The 19,016-nt window shown below is 38.2% G+C and overlaps 2 protein-coding genes across 3 annotated transcripts in view; both read left to right on the top strand.

Moving 5' to 3' along the window:
• The first annotated feature begins 3,427 nt into the window (after positions 1-3,427).
• On the top strand, positions 3,428-8,534 carry LOC140935904 (microfibril-associated glycoprotein 4-like). The gene is made up of 4 exons (XM_073385480.1): positions 3,428-3,817; positions 4,621-4,711; positions 6,475-6,901; positions 8,187-8,534. Exons 1-4 carry the CDS (start codon positions 3,485-3,487, stop codon positions 8,413-8,415), a joined length of 1,080 nt encoding a protein of 359 aa, XP_073241581.1. The 5' UTR covers positions 3,428-3,484; the 3' UTR covers positions 8,416-8,534.
• Positions 8,535-12,007: 3,473 nt separating this feature from the next.
• Positions 12,008-19,016, top strand: part of LOC140933809 (acid-sensing ion channel 3-like) — a 13,831-nt gene continuing 6,822 nt past the window's right edge. Inside the window, exons 1-4 of one of the 2 annotated variants that reach the window (XM_073383467.1) lie at positions 12,008-12,458; positions 16,286-16,433; positions 18,022-18,087; positions 18,667-18,847. In XM_073383467.1, coding sequence (XP_073239568.1) covers positions 12,147-12,458; positions 16,286-16,433; positions 18,022-18,087; positions 18,667-18,847 — 707 coding nt within the window. In that variant the 5' untranslated portion in view covers positions 12,008-12,146. Of the gene's footprint in view, positions 13,077-16,285; positions 16,434-18,021; positions 18,088-18,666; positions 18,848-19,016 lie in introns of both variants that reach the window. The other variant, XM_073383466.1, reaches the window with a different exon arrangement.

Raw genomic sequence — 19,016 nt, 5'->3', positions numbered from 1 at the left:
TATCTGCTTGCATGTCGTTTAATTTCTTGAAACAATCTTCTTCTGCCAATGGAACAAATGTTTTATTTCTGAGAATATGTCACCTCTCTCTGACTTCTTTGAAAGAGTTAAATTTTATGACTGACTTCTTAAATTTTCCGTAACAGCGAAAGGAATGAACGTTCCTGGCATGGCAGCCATGTCATACACTAATATTCTGAGGATATCCGAAATACAGATGGTTTTTTGGAATAATAGGAACGAAAATATAGGAGGCCAGCAATAATAAATTTTCGTTATATTTGACTTAAAAGACGCAGCGGTGTTTATGTACAAGGCTACTATACACACACATATATATTTTACTTGTGAAGGAAATTGAATGAAAATTGTAGGCTTAAGCGAAAAATTTGTTCAGTAAGGATTTTGTTTACAAATGTAAGGCCTCCCTACATGTCACACATTATCGGTGTTCTAAACTGTTCATTGTAAAATAAAGCTTACTGTAGAACGGTGAAAAGGCTGATTGGCTGTCCTCAGTCCGTTGGAAAGATACTCCTTATGTCGATTTTACAGATGGTGTAATTCTTGCTGCCTATCGTTGCATCGAAGAAGATAATTTTGACTGTAAACTTGCCTCTCGATGATTCCTCGTCGGCTTCGTTGCGAACTCTATTGACCGCACTTTGCTGAAACGTCGGCAGTCGGTGTTCCCTCTCTTCGTTGGCTTTGTTTGCAGTGTTATTGTAGTATTTTGTTGCTGCCTCTTTACATCCTCTGTCTTAAGTTGACAGCGTTTGCCTTCGCTGTGCCGTTGCTCGCCCTGAATTTAAAGTCGACCTTCTCGGTCTTGCGGAGTTTTGTTTGTAAATCGTTCCCAGCGAGGATTTCCAGCCACTTGTTGAATCCACTGTTGTTGAGTTTGCTGTTGTCTTTTATTTGTCTGAGATATTGGGTGGTGATTCACCAACCGTAAACATTATTATAATTCACCTCTTCATTTGAAGAAAACCCGGAGCTTTGTCATCGATGGCAATCGGTTGCCTGGAAACCCATAATGCACTTTGACGTCACTACTCTGGATGATGTCAAGGCGGACACCAACCAAACTAGATAGATTTATTTCCAAGAGGAAATCACGCTGGCCTTGCGATGCTCGTGTGATAGATGCGCGCTTCGCGCGCGACGAGATTATAAATCTCGAGGCTCGGCGCTTCGCGCGGAATTAAGGTGGTGGGCGACTTAAATACAGTACACGAATAGGTCTACTTGTTTTTTCAGGCCTAATCTACTGTGATCGAACATGATTGCTATTTTCGGGTGTACAAATAAGTCTATTAACTCGATGTAAAATTTGTTTCACTCTTGGACTTTCAAATTATTTTTCTCTAAAATCACTTAGCCTTTGCCTCAGAAGTCACATGAATGTGCCCTGTGGATTACAAGTTTATTGTTTGATTTAAATTATGAATTTATTAACGGGAGGTTCGCTTTTAGCCCTGGCTAAACCTATATATTATCTTTCGTTTGAAGTTACATTTTTCGGCATTGAGTTTTCAGAGCGGACTCCAAAAATTACAATTTCGGTTATTTCATTAAGAGAATAACTTTTTAGTCAAGAATCAGTGTTTTCTGCTACTAACCAAACAGCTACGGAGTCCGCCGCCATCTGGTCAACCGCGCGAGAAATGATGTTCTTCACAAAAACAAAGAGAAGTTATTTTCGATTTGCCCCGTCTCCTCCATCCGAAAGTCCGGGACATGACCGCGTCAAACAACTTCCCACCCCCGGGCCTCCAGGGCTGGACTTGTCCCTGTGGTTGCCCGAGAGGTAGTAACAAGTCTAATTGAACCGTGCATCAATGACTTTTTAGGAAATCAGAAGCCTCTTTTCCGTGATTAGTTCAAACTGTGTGCTTCCTTTTAGCTGTTGTTTCCGGTTCTCAAAAAAAAAAAAAATTCCGGTCCTTCGGGCCTTAGTGTGGTCTAAAAATAAGAAAACAACGTTATTTTTTAACTACACACTGAAAAAAAGGTGTGAGAATCAGAAGAAGATTGACAGACAGTTGGTTACGAGCAGGACTTCATTGAGGATGAAACATGTCGAAAAAGGGCTGAAAAACACAGGGAACGCTCTGGCTTAGCTATAAAAAGCCGATTTTTTTGCGGGACTTAACAAGACTTTTTCAAAAATGACGGAGTTTATGGGGGTAAGAAGGGGTTTTATCAATTTATTCGCTAAGCTTATATGCTGCACAGAAGACTGCCCTGCAAGGAAAATCTTAAACAATGGCGCGCCGTTTATTGACGCCAAGGTCATTTGATATTCGAGTTTTTCTTCGTCTCAGCGAAGAAGCGTATTAGCTATGAAAGGTGTTACAAGCTCTCCTCAGTGTACGACGCGTCATAGCTAAGTCGTGTCTTACTTCAAATGAAACGTGTTATTTGTACGGGAGGTTCATGTCCTAGTCTCCTTTCCTGGGATTCTGAGTCATTCAGACAGGATATTGGCCAGTTCCATTCTCCTCGGATGAAGCCTTGCAAATCGGCGGATCTTATTTCATTAAGGTCAATTTCTATGTTGTAGTGGGTAGTCGAAAGCGTTTTCCAGATTTCATCTTACTAAGTTTATATACATACATCTGTTTGCAAAAATTTTGAACCCCCCAGAAATATATAAATATACATAAAAACATTCATTTAAGTGCAAAAAGTCTTTAAACAGGAGAAATTCACACACGTGACTGTAACCACATCATCATGCATGTATTCTTATATCAAAAGAAAACAATATTTGCCAATGGGTAAATTACACCTTACCATATCAACAGATCACGCAAATATATGTATATATATCTGGGAGGTTCAAAATTTTTGCAAACAGCTCTCTCACTCTCTCTCTCTCTCTCTCTATATATATATATGCGTCGTCTTTCAGTACTTTCTCTCGAATCTCAGCCATTTTGTTTTTTGGCTCATTCAAAATGAGCCACTTCTAAAAAGTGTTGAGCTCGAAGATTTAAAAGAAAAGAGTTCAGGCCAAGACCAAATTTCCTATTTTTAATAGCCAGGGGGGAATAATTAATAATTCTTACCGAGCCTTCAAAGATGAAAATAGACACCTGCTAGCCTCTCTATAATCTCCAGCAGGGTTATTATCATTGATTAACATTTGTCTCCGAGCCTTTTTTTATTAATCTTGCAAAACGGAGTTCTAATAATATATCTGGGAGAGGTTTGAAGCTCCCGATTTTAATGTTTAAGAAATGTGCAGGAAACAATTTTAAGCAAATTATGGGTTCCTTTTTTTGTATTCATGAAATGGCGGTTTTCTTAATTCATAACGTAAACAGTTGTCATGGTAATAGCATAAACTGATCTCCACATTATACTGAGAGACCTATTTTATGCTTAGAATAGTTTGTGTCATAATGAAATTCAATTCAATTCAAAGACTGTGTCTGAAGCTATTTTACCGCAGACTCTTCATCGAGGGAGACACAAAATGACACGCATTTCGTTTTTCACTTCGTTAATTTCCCTGGTAAACATCCTAAACGGTTCAAAAAATTTCCTATCGTTTCCAGACTTCAAATTGCGTAATTACGCAGAAAAAATTGTCGGGGGAAGACTCAATGGAAGCACTATCAAACAGCTGAATGTGTCATCAGAAATGTCTTGCCAAATTGAATGTGTGGCAGATAACCGCTGTTTATCGTACAACTTAATACCGATTACAGGCATGGATGTATTGATCTGTGAGCTCAGTGACTCTGATAGATTTGTTGGGTATCAGAATTTTACAAGACAAGTTGGGGGCATCTACAGAGGATTAGAGGTAAAAATAACCGAGAAGCTAAATTCAATGTTTAATAATTTCTTTCGGGTTTAGATCTAATTTCAATAAGGTATGCTGGTAGTGAATCAAATTCTTGTAATATGAAACGAAAAACAATGAATTTTTGCGAGGCGCCTAAAGCTCTCTTTGAGGTAGCATTTAAGCAAGAGAAAACGTTTTCCGTGTTTGCATAGCCTGATATAAACACGAGAGGGGTTGGGAGAATTCGAGACAATTATGCAAACCCGAGACGAAGTCGAGGGTTTGCATAACTTTCCCGAGAAGAAAACGCAAAACTCTTTGTATGGCCCTGATTAAAAGAGAAATTCTTACCAGTCGCAAAATCTTGTCCACGAATTCTTGCACGCGTAATCAGTTCTTGTTTTGCAAAAAGATGCTTTGCAGAATACGGATTTTTCGTGCTTAAAATGTCAGCTTAAGCGAAGAAAAATTGACTCACCTTCTTTGTAACGATTTTCCATGTTTCAACCGACGAAGGAATGGGTAAACAAAGTAAACTTGTCGAGTTCAACTGGACAACTTTTTCAACTTCGTGCTTGCGTGATTAGCGCGCGAAAAGCCAAACAACTTGACGCCACAACCATGTTTACATACTCTCATACAAACACTCCTCTCGGCCAATCAGAGCGCGCGTACTGTCTTAGTTATTCTAGAAATTACATTATCGCACCTATATTATTCTCGATTCGTTATAGCCTATTCACATAAAAAAGAATTTTTCTTGTGCGCAATATTGTAATAATGGAGTACTTGCCAATAAATATGTAGCTATTTATTTTCAGAGTATCTGTGAAAGAGAATCACCGTGTACAAACGATGAAGTGTGTATTCCTGATTATGAAGATGACGCTAAGCATTCCTGCAAATGTATAGGTTGGTAAACAAACCAAAAAATAAATTAATGCTTCGCCCCCTGCCGCCCCACAAAAACAATCGTGACATATCATGATTCTTGTTTCGCAAACTGTGGTTTTCCCTTAAAGACCTTAAGACAAATGATAATCTCTGAGGAGCGAGAAAGTTTCTGTCAGTACCAAGGCAAAAATGTTTCCAGAACTCAGTTTAACGGGATCAATTTTATGGATTTACTGTTGTTCTGAAAGAAAAAACCACAAAGAAATCGGGATTTGTTATGTCTAATGCCAACAAGTCGCCCCACGTAAGGTAATGCAAGGAATTCTTGGATTCTGGATTCCAGCCAGTGGACTCGTTATGCCGGATTCCTTGTCAGTGAAACTTCTGAATTCCGGATTCCAATCGTAAGCGGGATTCCGGATTCCTTAAGCTGTATGCCGGACTCCACAAGAAAAAATTCCCGGATTCCGGGATCCGAATTATGATACAGGAGGCGAAACAAGTGTTCAGTTTTCCTTTTTGTTAGTCCAATGACCACACAGCAGTTCAATAAGTACACAACAGATCAATAACCACACCAGTAGTTCAATCAGATAGGGATGTTTATGGGCGGGGTATCATTGTTATAAAACCCCGTCATATAATCATCATCATCTTCGTTTAATTATTTATTTATTTATATATCACCTTCATCATATTTATTTAGTCATTTATATATTTATTTATTTGGCTTAGCCCATGATTTAAATGGTTAACTAAAGCAGTGATGTACATTGTTTTAATACATAATAAATCGTGTAATTTAAGTCTATATCTTCTTTGGAGTAAGAAAACCGAACTGATGAGAAAAAGGCCTCACTTGGACACCAAGATTAGTGTGACGTAATTCCTTCAAGTTGCGCGCGAAAGTTAACGGCGGCTGCCAGTTAATATTTGAAGAAATTGCGCATGATGTGAAATGACGTAAGCCATCGAGTGAAGAAAACATAGTGCGGTCATCCTACTGGTTTTTTTTATTCAAGCTGCAGTGAGTTAGACACATTTCAAACTTTATTTCTAATTCGTTTTGGAAAGAAAACTGTTGGTACCGTTCTGAGGCATCGCCTGAAATTGTTATGATCTCTTATATGCATAGACATTATCGTATCGAAAGATTTGTGAAATATGGACAGGAAACAAGCAGCGGCCTTTCAAGTTTGAAACAACCAAGAACGTTGGAAGTTCAGAACTTGTACGGTAAAAAATGTCTATTTTTAAACATGGATTGATGGTAGTCGACTCAGGCACGTAGGGCCAGCTGTGGTACCACGGTTTGAAACGTGCGGAAAGAGAGCCAAAAAGAGTTTCAAAACCTGATGTTTCAACCAGCGATAGCCCTTAGTCAGAGAGAATCGTTCGCTTTGACTAGCCTGAGTATCAGCAGGTGTTTCTAGGAAAAGGGGAAAGAGCTGGGAGAAGCGAAACGTGGAGACAGCGAAGTGATAGAAACAAAAATCTCCTCTCTCCTCACCCCTAGGGCGGGCCTGATACTCAAGCTACGCTCCGCCGGTTGGCTATATATTGTTCGAAATGTCAGGTTTCAATCTGTTTACCATGGTAATTGACTGATTAGTAGTCAAACTGCATTTAATCTGTAGTTTTCTTCAGTTGGATCAACGTATTCAAGCAATGATCTTTCCCGTTGCAAACTCTGAAGCAGATTTTCGTGAAACAAGCCATCTCACCTTAACTATCCCTACCCTTTCTTACTTAAGGACTCAAACAATATTTTTGCAATTCAGAATGCCCAAGACATTGTCAAGACCTTTACTTAAAGGGTTCTACGTCTGATGGAGTGTACTTGGTTTACCCTGACAACGGAGAAGCCGTTCAAGTGCTCTGCGACATGACAACTGAGGGCGGTGGATGGACAGTCTTTCAAAGACGAATGGATGGATCAGTGGACTTCTACTTGGAATGGGAAGACTACAGAGTGGGATTTGGAAATCTGAACGGGGAGTTCTGGTTAGGGAACGATAATCTTCACCGTCTGACTGCAAATGCTGATATGATGCTCCGAGTTGATTTGGAGGATTACGATGGTGTACGAAAATATGCCGAGTACACGACATTCTCTGTAGCTAACAAAGACGACAACTATCGACTGACGATTGACGGATATCAGGGCACCGCGGGTGATTCGATGGTCGTGTGTGCTAGGCCAGCTAGGTACCTAATAGCAAAACATTAAACAATCACTGTATTCAGATAAAGCTAATTAAAATAAGAAGAATTATGCATATCGATGAGGGTGGTGAAGGGGGGGGGGGGGGGGGGAAGGATATGAAAAATTACGCATATCGATTGGGAGGGGGTGGGTGTTAATTCTGCCGAAACCGACTGAAGCGGATAACACCCTCCTCGATCTTCATAACTTCTTTATGTCACGAGAGGACCGTATTTTATCAGGATTGTTCCATTATTCACTTAAAATATTTACAAGCTCATAAAGTATCATTACCCTTTTGTAGACTATTTCCTTCGAAACATTTTCTAAATACACGGTATTTCAGTATGTGAAAAGATATTCGGAACCTGTCGACATTGTTCGATTGGCTATTTGTATTTTCATGCAAGTTGTTTCTTCTTTCTTTCTCGCTAGGCGTTCGAAACCTTTCAGACATTTTGTCAAATTTGCACTGCCAAAGCAACTGAGCCAGCGCGCCGCTGTCCTTGCTTGACCTTCCACAATATTTAGTAGTTATTGAATAAGGTTGAGTACGATCTAAAGAGAGAGATGGAGATCAAGAAGGGTTGGGCCTCAGGGGATAACACCCTCCTAGATCTGCATAATTCTTCAGTTCTTGCGAAAGCCAAATCCAATAATTGTTTTATTCATTCAAAATAACACCTAGTTTAAAAAAGCTAAAACATGCTGGATCGACGTTAAGTTTCCGTCTTCATTTGAGTGTTTCTTTGAGAGAGATGTTTACTCTTAGCAGATAATACAGCAGATGTCATCCGTCGAGATGTATTCTTGCTGTTCTTGCTATGTTTTTCGGCAGTAGTTCGGCTATTCTTCTTTACGAAATATGGGAAATGTTATTTCGCCATTTTTTACTACCCTACCCAACGACGCAACCTCGTCCCCGGGGCTCCTTGGTTGCAGTCCCTTTTCTATCGATTACCCTGTACTATTGACGTCATTTTTCGTACATCGCAAACTCCAAATTTGGTCAACGATAGCTGTTTATGAAAAATAGCGTTGAGATTTGAGCCAATCAGAAATGGAAACATATTTTGAGTGAATAATAACTGCTATTATTGGCCGATTGAAATAAGTCTTGCAGAGTTGGTCAGCATTAGCTAATTACAAAAAAATTAACGGAAGAATTATAAGCAATTCAGAAACGGCAAAATATTTGAATGAACGATAGTGTATTAATTGGGAAAAATTTCCAATAAGCTATGAACTTGTTTAAATTTGTATCAAACTCCTTTTTTTATTGTTTAGAAATATGATGTTCACGACCCAAGATCGAGACAACGATGTTCATGGCTCAAACATTAACTGTGCAGTGAAGTATACAGGAGCTTGGTGGTATAACTACTGTCATTGCGCAAATCTAAATGGTTTATACCAGGGCGGTGCACATGCACAAGGAGTCGTTTGGAGTTCTTGGAGAGGCTTCGAGTATTCTTTAAAAATAACAGAGATGAAAGTTCGACCCAAGACAGCGTAGTCAAGCTGAAGTTGCGTTTCATAATATAAACAGTGAACGTTTAAGAAGTCTAAGGGCAACTACATTTGAGGATTTTTGACCTAGGCATCGCACAGAGTGCTTTATTAAAGGCAGGCATCCCAGCCACTTTTTGAAAAATCTGATAGAAAAAATAGGCTGTTCAAGTTCAAAATCATAGGAAAATATAGGAATTTTCTGCAAAAATATAGGCTCTATACAAAAAAATTTTAAAAAATGTAAAAAAAAAGGAAAACATATATATAAACTATGTTTACTGGTAGAATTTTGTTTTTGTTAATTCACAGCAAAACTGCTTCACAGTGCAAAATGCAGATGTCAGAATACTCCCTATTCATAGGAAATATAGTAGGATTTCTAGAATTATCGGTTCTATATATGATCCGATATAAATTATAGTAAATATAGGAGGTCTGGGATGCCTGATTGCTCCTTCTCAAACTAGGACCTTCCATATTACTTTGCAGTGTTGTTACAGGACTGGCAAATGTATTGCTCAGGGCAGGCCAACACAACCCCGATTGTGACCACAATTCACACTGTAGGCTGTTCTCACTGTCTTCCTCAAATTCATCTGGCTCAAGACGAAGTTTATCACAGGCTAGTCAATAACAGATATCCCTTAAGCCTAACAAAACTCTTTGAATGTGTGTGTTGAAGAAGATAACAAGGTTAGCAAGGACTGCTTTCCAATGCTGTAAATCAAAATGAATTAGTTCAATGAGAGGTTCTCCTTTGGTTTTCTAAACAACAAAAAATGTTTTTTCGCCCGCTGATGAGGCCGTCTGACCTATCACCTGGGTGCAGTACTTGTGTCTTCTTCTGAGTCTAATCTTGCCCTCCTTTGATTCAAGAAAGTCAGTTTTCGACCTTCCCTCCAAAATAGACATGTCCTTGATATTGAAGGGGCACTTATACTCCACACATATCCGCCCACGACAGTTGCATATGAAAATATTGTCTGGGCTGGCACCAAGGAAATAGGAAAAATGAGCTGAGTGAAATAAATCTTCTTGTCTTCACTTCACATATGGGTCACATGACATTTGTTTGCAGTGACTTTAGGAGTCTACTCAAAATATACCGCAATAACCCCTTACCTGTTCTAGCGAAAGTGCTACATATATTAGATTCGAATTATTCACTCTCTACTTCTTGGAAAGACCATTAAGAATCTTAGCGATTTATCTTTCTTTATAAACATATTTATTAGCTATTGTTATTAGATATCGGCAGATGGATTGACATTTAAAACTTTAGAAAGAAACTACAAGACTGTTGTAAAGAATGGTGTCTTCTTTTCCGGTATAAAACAACAGACATATCAGCTACTAATCGAATCCTAATCTTCTTCGTAAAAGTTATTAATCATGATTACCAGATCACTGATTACCACTAATTCATTGCTTAGCCATCGCGGATTGTCCAGATGGAAGTCACATCTACTGAATATATATATTTTTTGCAGCAGATTGAGAATCTGCGCTTTATGATCAGAAGAGGCCGCATTGTGCTATTGTCTTTTCGTGTATCTTATGTTTTCTTATTATACGGTTTTGTACTTTTACAGCCAATCTGCCACATCTGTGTTTCAGTTCTTTTCATTTTATCTATAAGGTCAGCTTGATTTTTTTGGTGTACTGAGGGCTAAGCACACGGACATGTGTCTTTATTGAGGTTAAAAAGTCCGTCTAAAAAGTTCTTTTTTATGATTTGGTCTAATAGACAGTAACAACCTCACCAGGTAACCGCGGTAAATTGCTCAGAAACACAGGTGACTTCCTTAGGTAGATTAATTTTAAGATCATAGCGCGAAGGAACCTATAGGATTCGTAAGAATATTTTACGATCGTTAACTTAAAGTGGTTCTTCTGTTTTCTTCACGGTGCTATTCAAGAAAGGTGGTTATTTACCTTGTTGCTTGCTGAGACCTTGAAATTATGTTCAGCAGATCTCGAAGGCTTGTTTTATCATAACATATCCCATCTTCGAATAGTATATAACGCTAATTTACCTATCACTAGATTTTTAAAGCAGGAAAAAAAGGTTCTAAAATGTAATGTATATTTAGTTAGATTTATTTTGAGTTTTTATACCCAGAAAATGGATTATAATGGGCGGTTGTTAACCAAACAGTAATCGATTCATGTTACGGTTTTGAATACTGCTTTTTCAATTGTCTGGAGCCATGCTAACGTCAATAATACCAAATCTGTCAATGAATATTAATCTCAATCTCTTAAAGATTTGTGGGTGTTACTCCGGCGCGCTTTATGTTTTGCAATAGATTATCTTGTTCTGTTTTCCCAACAAACTCCACTTAACAGATATGATGAAAAAATTTTGAATAGAAAACCTGTTGTTGTATGGCTGGTGTCTTATTACGCTCTCACCGTGGGGTACCCCTAGCACCCCATGATTGCGCTCCTTGCTTCAATTCGCTTGTTGTGTTCTAGGGAATATATTTTTAGGATTTCGGAGCAAATGAGCATACCCGCGGTAACCCACTTTGTACTTTAAAGCCATATTATAAAAACATCTCCAGAGCTCTTGCCCACAGACTCAGTTTCAGAGACACAACGCGGAGGACAATTAATGGCTGGCTTATTCGTTTTCCTTTGAAAACCAAGAAAATCTTCGAAAGGAAGCTTGTCATAAAAATGATAAATTGTGAGAACCGCTATTTTTTATCTTTCGTTTGAAGTTACATTTTTCCGGATTGAGGTTTCAAAGCGGACTCTAAAAATTACAATTTCGGTTATTTCATTAAGGAATAACTTTTAAGTCAAGAATCAGTGTTTTCTGCTACTAACTAAACACTTAGCGTTATCAATTTTCGCGATTATAATTATCACCTTAATGACAGAAACTTACGATTCAAAAACTGCGTTCATATACTCGGCCCACGCACAAAAAGCAAAAATAGCAACGAAAATCGCTTTCATTCGGTTTCTTTTTTTAAAACAAAAAATCATTTTTAAAGCTTTTTTAAGGTCTTCTCTAGAAAATTGCTTATAAAAAATCCCTAACTTTCTTAAGTAACAGGCGAAATGATTTTCTAAGCAGAAGCGATTTAGACAATACAAAGCATAATTAGTGTCTCACTCGAGCTTTGTTTATATTAAGGTCGGTGATTTTCCATCGCGGAATTATTTCTCTCGATAGGTTACTTTGTAAACCTCAAACATTTTTAGGCAAATACCACTAAAGCACGCGAGAAGGAGATTCGTCTTCCGAAATAATTCCTGCCGAAGTAAGTAATCTTCCTAAGCAAAATTAGCATACTTTCATCAACAGCGGCTTCGAAGTAATGAAGAGAGTGTGAGTGGCCGACAGTGGAATTATAATAGATAGCGTTTTCTCGCTGAATAATAAATAGGCCCATTTCTCCCGGAGCCCCGTAGTGGCAGGTGTTTGGGTTATAATCGTGAAAGTTTTAAAAAAAAGCTAAAGGATGACGTCGAGAGGATAAACGGTAATTTCGCTCAATCAAAATTGCTGTGCGCACTCAATCGCTCACAAGATGTTATCGGTTGTTATCGGTTGATTTTTCGTTTTGTTTGATGTTGTTATATCATGCAAAATTGACAAGACTTCCCGGTCTTGCGTTTGTCGATTCTGCCAGCAATTAAAGCAGCTCACTGGGAAAACATGGTGCCAGTGTTGACCGGATGAATAATGCGTTTTAAAAGTGCAATGCACCCAACGAGCAAATGACGAGTTTCTGTGCATGCCAGTCGCCGTCGCGTCGAAGAAAAATCACTGCCGATGCAGCATCCATCGAAAATGAAAAGGTCCTGGAAGAATTGCAGCCGCTGCCCAACGGATTCTCTCACCAGCATAGTGACAGCCTAGAGCATGAAAGTACTCCCTGTTTAGCCGTAGATGATTCTACTGAAATTAATGCAAAGACTGTGCGTTGGCAAAGACTACATAGAGTTTGGGAATACTACCTGAGGCACAACACTCTTCACGGCCTCCATTATGTGTTCGACACGAAGTCAATTTGGCGCAAAATGATGTGGGTAGGTATACTCTTAATCTGTGGTGGAGTGTTTTTGAACGAGGTCAGGCAAAGCATAACCCAGTATCTTCAGTATCCGTTTAGCACTCTGTCAACTGTGGACTATCCAAATAAATTAGAGATTCCAGCTATTTCGATATGCGATTTGCGAGATATCAGAAAAACTATACTAAACAGTTCGAAGGTCAACTGGACCAGCAGATCGGAGGCGAACTCTACGACACCGAATTCGACAGCTACCATGGCTGATGTACTTAAAGATTCTTTGTCGGTCTTGGACGAGATTCTTATTTCTTGCTCTTTGAAGCGAGGAGTGACCAATAAAAAGGCTTTGCCCTGCGACAAAAGAAACTTTTCTCTGTTCATATCGTCGGATGGGCATTCTTGTTACACGCTAAATTCCGGAAGAAATGGTGGCAGACTTATGGAGACAGATAATGTTGGCCCTCTATACGGCGTGCATATGGTAGTGAATACAGAGCCTCTTGAAAAAGGCAAGACATACGGTAGCAGTGGACTTAAAGTTATTCTCCACCAACATGAGGAGTTGCCTCTGAAGCGAGTAGGTTTCCATGTACCTCCAGGTTATGTGACTTATGTGGACATGAAAAAGCAAAAGGTATTTTTTTCTTTTATTTCCCAGTTATTTATCGCTCTAGTTATTGTTGGTTTGTACTTGAACCATTATTTGTACGACTGCAAACTCGATTATAACGCATGTCATGAACGAAGTAACGGGAGAATTTAGCTTGTAATTACACACTGCGAGTGGACGTCTATTGTTAGGGAAAGCTGACTGCAAATCTGACATCTTAAGTTTTAAAAACTTCAGATAGATCTTTCGATGTGTAGAACATTTCCTCGTTGTCGTTGGTATTTTTTTTATTTGGTGTAAAAGACGTGAACATGTTTGTTGTTAATCGAGCCTGTTTTAAACGCGGATCTAGCTTAAACTTGCTTGCTTCGCGATTAAAATCAGGTCCTCCTGTTTTGAAAAATGTTTTCTCACAATTGAATAATAAGACCCGGCTGCATTCTGATATACTTCAACTTTAATATCCTTCAAAGGAGTTCACGTGTTAGAGTAAAATAAGTGCGCCATTATTTTGTCCGTCATAAAAGAAATACATTTAAAGAAGATTCTGGATTGAAAGAAATTGTTAGCACTTGTTACCTCGGTTGCAATAGATCTCGCGCAAGAACGAACTTTTATTACGACCTTATTTTAGGTTATCATGTTTTTTTTTTCATTACCCAGTTTAAGTTAGTCCTCGATTGATCATAGCGTCCTTTTTTGATAATGGCATCCTTTTGTGTGGTTCACGAATAATGACGCACAAAAACGAAGACAAGTTTTGTTATCAGCAAAAGCGAAGAATTACTTGTAAAGGTTTTAAAAGCCCGCTGAGAATTTTGAAGTTCAGGGCAAGGACAATTTGCGCTCGCTGTGAATCGGTCGGTCCACATGAAAACAAATTAAATCATCAAATTCGAAAGAATGACACATTTCTCTTCGAAAGAACGCTTCAGGGACTTTTCAATATTCCTTGGTCATTCATTTAAAACAACCGTTGGGCACGATTTCAGTTCCAGGATTTTGAATGTGAATTCCCTTTCCACATCATCGCCTCCTCGCATCATTTTGGTGACCGAGCATTCATTTTCAAATTATGTATCAAGCGCGCTAGTTCTGTGACGCATTCGAATGGCATGGCCTGACCACGAACATTAAAATTTTACGACCAAGATGCCTGTGGTAATTTTTTGGCATGTAATTTTTTCAGCTACAAAATATTGGTGTGAGGAATTTTTTGTGTACAGTCCCGCGCTCCTTGCGTTCACTTTGAATGTCTAGAGGAGATTTCTGTTATGTTTATTTTGTGTTTTGCTGATTTACATACTGAAATCTCGAAATGGATTTTTATTAGAAATGTCTTTTTTTTTTCGTGTTTGATAATATTCTCAGTGCCTTTTGAACGTATTTTACGTTTGCGAAAGAAAGAGCTTCTTAATGGTTTTAGAACGACTTTTGCGTCGAAATATGCATCCATTTCCCCTTTCTTTGTGAATCTGACAAAACGCGTTAATTGAAACACAGTACTTGTAATCAGTTTCTGTTGATGTTAGAACACACAACTTTTAAATCAGAAATTACTTCTCAGATGAAATGTTCTCTAGAACTCTTCTAAAAATTATGTATTGTTTGGGTTTTAATATGCAGAAGATTGAAAATATTGTTTCAATGATAACGTACCTGAAAGTAGATAAATGAATATACGTTTTTCGCACCTTTCAACAAAATGCTTATCGAACCAAACTGTGATTTCTTTTTAGCCTATCAAACTTTCGAACTCTTATTTTTTCTTTTTGTGTATAATGTTACACCGTAGTTAGCCTCGGTTTATAATGCTTTCTCTCGTTTCATAAAAAGTTTCCCCGCTGATGGCGTCGACGTTGCCATGCCAAATGTCATGTTTAGAGCTAACGACCACCACATTAATTTGGAGACTTTACTCTAGACGTTTCCCAGTGTTGAATAGCTATTTTATCTCATAGGGTGTTATGCTTATAAGCTATCATTCATCTTAGCTTTTATCTGTAACGTCATACTCGTCAACTATTATCTACGAAAACAAAATACCCTCCGTAGCATAAATACCAATTTCTGTACGAGTATCCATCACGTCGAAGAATTATTTATTATTATTATTATTATTATTATTATTAACATTATTATTATCATCATCGTTATTAATATATTTGTTGTTGTTGTTGTTGTTGTTCAAAAGCAAAACGCAAAATTTCACAGTGAAATGTAGCATACCTAGCGTTATTGAAACCAGCATTGCTTTGACAGTCAGTCTGATGTAAAACAAACCCATGCTTTCTTTTGAACAAAAGGTTTCTACCATTTTGGGTATAGTAAGTTGCGATGACATTACCGACAACACCTCCACATTTATCCTCCTGCTGCAAACTGCATTAACGTTTAATCATGATTGAAAAAGCCCGGCCCCAAATTTCGTTCGAAAAGTTGAAACAACCTCAGTATACTTAAGTCTATTCCTATAATTTGAATGATCGTGTTCCGAAATTTGGTTATCGGACGAAAGAGAGTTACATCGTTGACGAGATCAAAGACAAAGATGACAACTGTTTTGCTAATAATGACACCTTTGCTCAAAGGTCTGCTTATGTGTAACTTGCGTTTAAATGTATTTAACGGTCTTGGTGTTGACAGCCTTTTCGATGAATGATGACCGTGAAATATGATTGAAAAACACTTTGCTTGTGAGCAGCCTTTTGAGCTGAGATTTGTTTTATAAAGAATTTCCCTAGTCTAAATACAATATTGTTTGTGCAAAACTGCGTTTCTTCTTTCCGGTTTCTTTCTCTTTTTTAGCAAACCGTTTTCAACAACAGTTTGGCAAGGTTTTCATGTAAACTTAATCTGTTAAAAACATAGCAAAATATATTATAGGAATCGATTTAGAGATACATTTATTTTAAAACAAAAATCAACGACATAAAAGTAACTTGGCGTTTCGATAAGAAATTAAAATAATTCGTTGAAATATATATAGAGAAAGGGAATGTGAAACTCTTTAATTGCCATTTATCCATTTTCACGCATGCTATTTTCGCACTTTCTTTTTCTATATATTTCCACGAATCATGTTAATTTTGTGGTTTTTTGATAACGATAACATGAAGCCATCGAAACGTCAAGTTTCTGTAACGTGTCCGTCTCAAAGAAAGTTGACTATATGAAAAGCTGTCATAGTAGCCATACTGCAACATTAACAGCGGCATGTTGTTTCCTTATAGCTTATAAATCTTCGCAAACCTTTTAGAACCAATTGTGGTGGGAAAAATTTGGATTATTTTCCCGAGTATTCAAAAAACAAGTGTCTTTTAGAAGAAATAACAAAGAACGTTACCAGAAAGTGTGGCTGCCGTGGATGGTTTATGCCAGGTGAGACTTTCTATTTCATTTGTTCTTTATGGGTGATAGAAAGAAATCAAGAAAAATATATAGATAATTATTTTTCCACCTCACCCTGCATTTTTAAGTTTGCGTAAAATTTGTTACGAGGCTCTTAAATATTGTCGATGGTTTTGTACAGTTGATGGTATCTCCCTTTTGTTTACTATTTCACGGTTTCATTATTAGATCTCCTAACTTTTGCATTTTTTTTCGTTTGTTAACTTATTCTACATGACTCTAAACCGAAAACTGGTTTTAGAATAATCATGTAAAGTTTAGTAACGCCCGCGCTGCGATCGTGTAGCGGATACACACCTCCTTGCAGCCGCGTTTCTCTGGAAGTATTAATGAACTTACGTAACAGGACGGGAGATGAAAGAAGATGGCAAACCTTGTTTGACAAGTGTGACAATAATTTTGTTTGAAATAACTTTTTCGCCAAATTTCACTTTCCTCGAAACAGATCTTTTTTGTAAAAAACCAGAAAACATAAATATTAAGTGAAGATCACGACAAAACACGTAAGTAATGGCCCTATCACTTTTGTAACACAGGAGCATTTTGCCGTCCTCTTCTTCCTGCCGTCCTGTTGAGTAAACTAACTATTATCGGCTAAAACGTTTCCAGTTCTCTTCATTGTCGGTGAGGGTGGTGTGTGACCGTTAATCTTCTATCAATCCCCCTTCGACTGCATGACCTCCAACTTCATGTACTTGTACTTTTTCACTTTGCGTTTTAGTTTTTTATGGAGAAATGATACCATTGTCTTCGTTAAATTAACAAGGACCTTAAGATCCGAGGACGGCGACGGCAGAGAAAACGTCGCTGAAAAAGTGAATTCGCGTCCTTTCAATCTTCATCGCGATTACTCCAAGTCACTAACTTTGTCAAGTGTAGGCGAACCCTCCTAAAGTTCAATTCGTAAGAATCTTTTCCAAGTTGAGAAAGAAAGAGGAAATTTCGTCGTCGCTTGTGTACTTCCTCTGTACATCGTTAAATTAGGCATTTTCACGTCGTAGTCGTGCAGTGACGGCAAAGAAATGTACAAAAAAGCGTGATGCACGTGCAAAATTGTTGTTTTGCTAATTACACCTGTTGCTTTTGTGGCGTTCCCGTTGCTGTCGCTGTCGTCGGATCTTAAGTTCCTTAATTAATCCTTCGTGGGGGGCGTGGGCTTAATAGAGGATTTACGATACCTCAAATGATCGCGGTCAGTTCAATATCACTAAAAATCCTTATCATTGCAGCAAATGCATCCTTTTAACCGCTTTAGCTCTAATATAGAGATGCCGTTTATCTTTCGGTCATTTGCTTGCCTCTTAACACTTGCTTTTTAGCGCAGAAGTATAATTACAAGGAGAAATGGTCTTTTTGCGGCTGATCCAACACGTGATACAAAAACATGCCCAAATTTTATTCTTTCATTAGCGTGGCCTTTTTTGTATAACATGAGTCATCAGCTTCAAATGGCTTATTTCTCCTTGTAATTTTACTGGATTCAGCCGAAAGAAGGTTAGCGGCATTACTGAATAGCCATTTTCAGCAATAACCCACACTTTTCCTTTTTTCGGTGTAGAAACAGCGGATAATTATACACTGTGTTCATTAAACAAGACTCTGGATTGTATGTGGCCAGCATGGGGTGAGTGTAATGCTAATTTAAAGGACACAAACAGAAAATAAATAAACATGAATTAACATGGTTTATTCGTTTTCTTTGTTTGTGTCCTCTAAGAATCGCTATCAATGCTTAATTTTAACATATCGAAAGTGGCCTATTGGTGTGGACTGTCAGGCCACACGCCCACTTGAATTAGAGGAAGTGTACCATGGTTTTTACAGTGTTCCGTCACCCGCCAATGTACATTGGCAAGAGCCATTATGGCTCTTAACATTGGCTTCGGTTGGCGGTGGTGTAAACATGTTGATGTCTTTTTTACATTGTTCTTTTTGCTCCGAAAGGTTTTTCTTTGACTGCTATTCAAAAGCAAAGGCTGAAGAACCCAGACTTTCAAATGCTCCCTCGACCGAACGCCAAACAACTGTTAAACGAGCTTTTTTCCACGTGTTTGGGTGGATAAACGCATTACCCTGACATTTTAGTTCACCTACAGTGTATGTAGATGTTTGCAGTGCAAAACTTGTTCCATTGAACCTGACATCGCTGAAGCCCTTTTAAATAATATTAACTCAAAACTTTCGTCTTTCCTTATTTTTTTAGAGGAAACTGAACAGCGGAACGGAAATAGTTGCCCGGTTGATTGTGAGAAGGTGTCATATAAATCATCCTTATCTGCGGCTTTATACTTACCACAGAAGATGCTGCCTGTGTTAAAGTATTCCAATCTCAGGGAAGCCAAAAATATGCCTAATGATACTGATGGCATGGTGAATTTTATGTTGTAAGTATTTGTGTCTCACTCAATCAGTCTACCCAAAATATGTCTTGACTCTAGCTCTTTGTTTGGAAGTCGGGCAAGAAAAACAAACGTTTTCTACAGTTACTTAAAACAGAACAGTACATTACATTCCCCTAAGACGCTGTCTACTGTGCTATTGAAGAGTCTTAAA

Source organism: Porites lutea, chromosome 4 (assembly GCF_958299795.1).
Source record: "Porites lutea chromosome 4, jaPorLute2.1, whole genome shotgun sequence".
In the NCBI taxonomy this organism is placed as follows: Eukaryota; Metazoa; Cnidaria; class Anthozoa; order Scleractinia; family Poritidae; genus Porites; species Porites lutea.
This window is presented reverse-complemented; position numbering and strand designations above follow the sequence as displayed.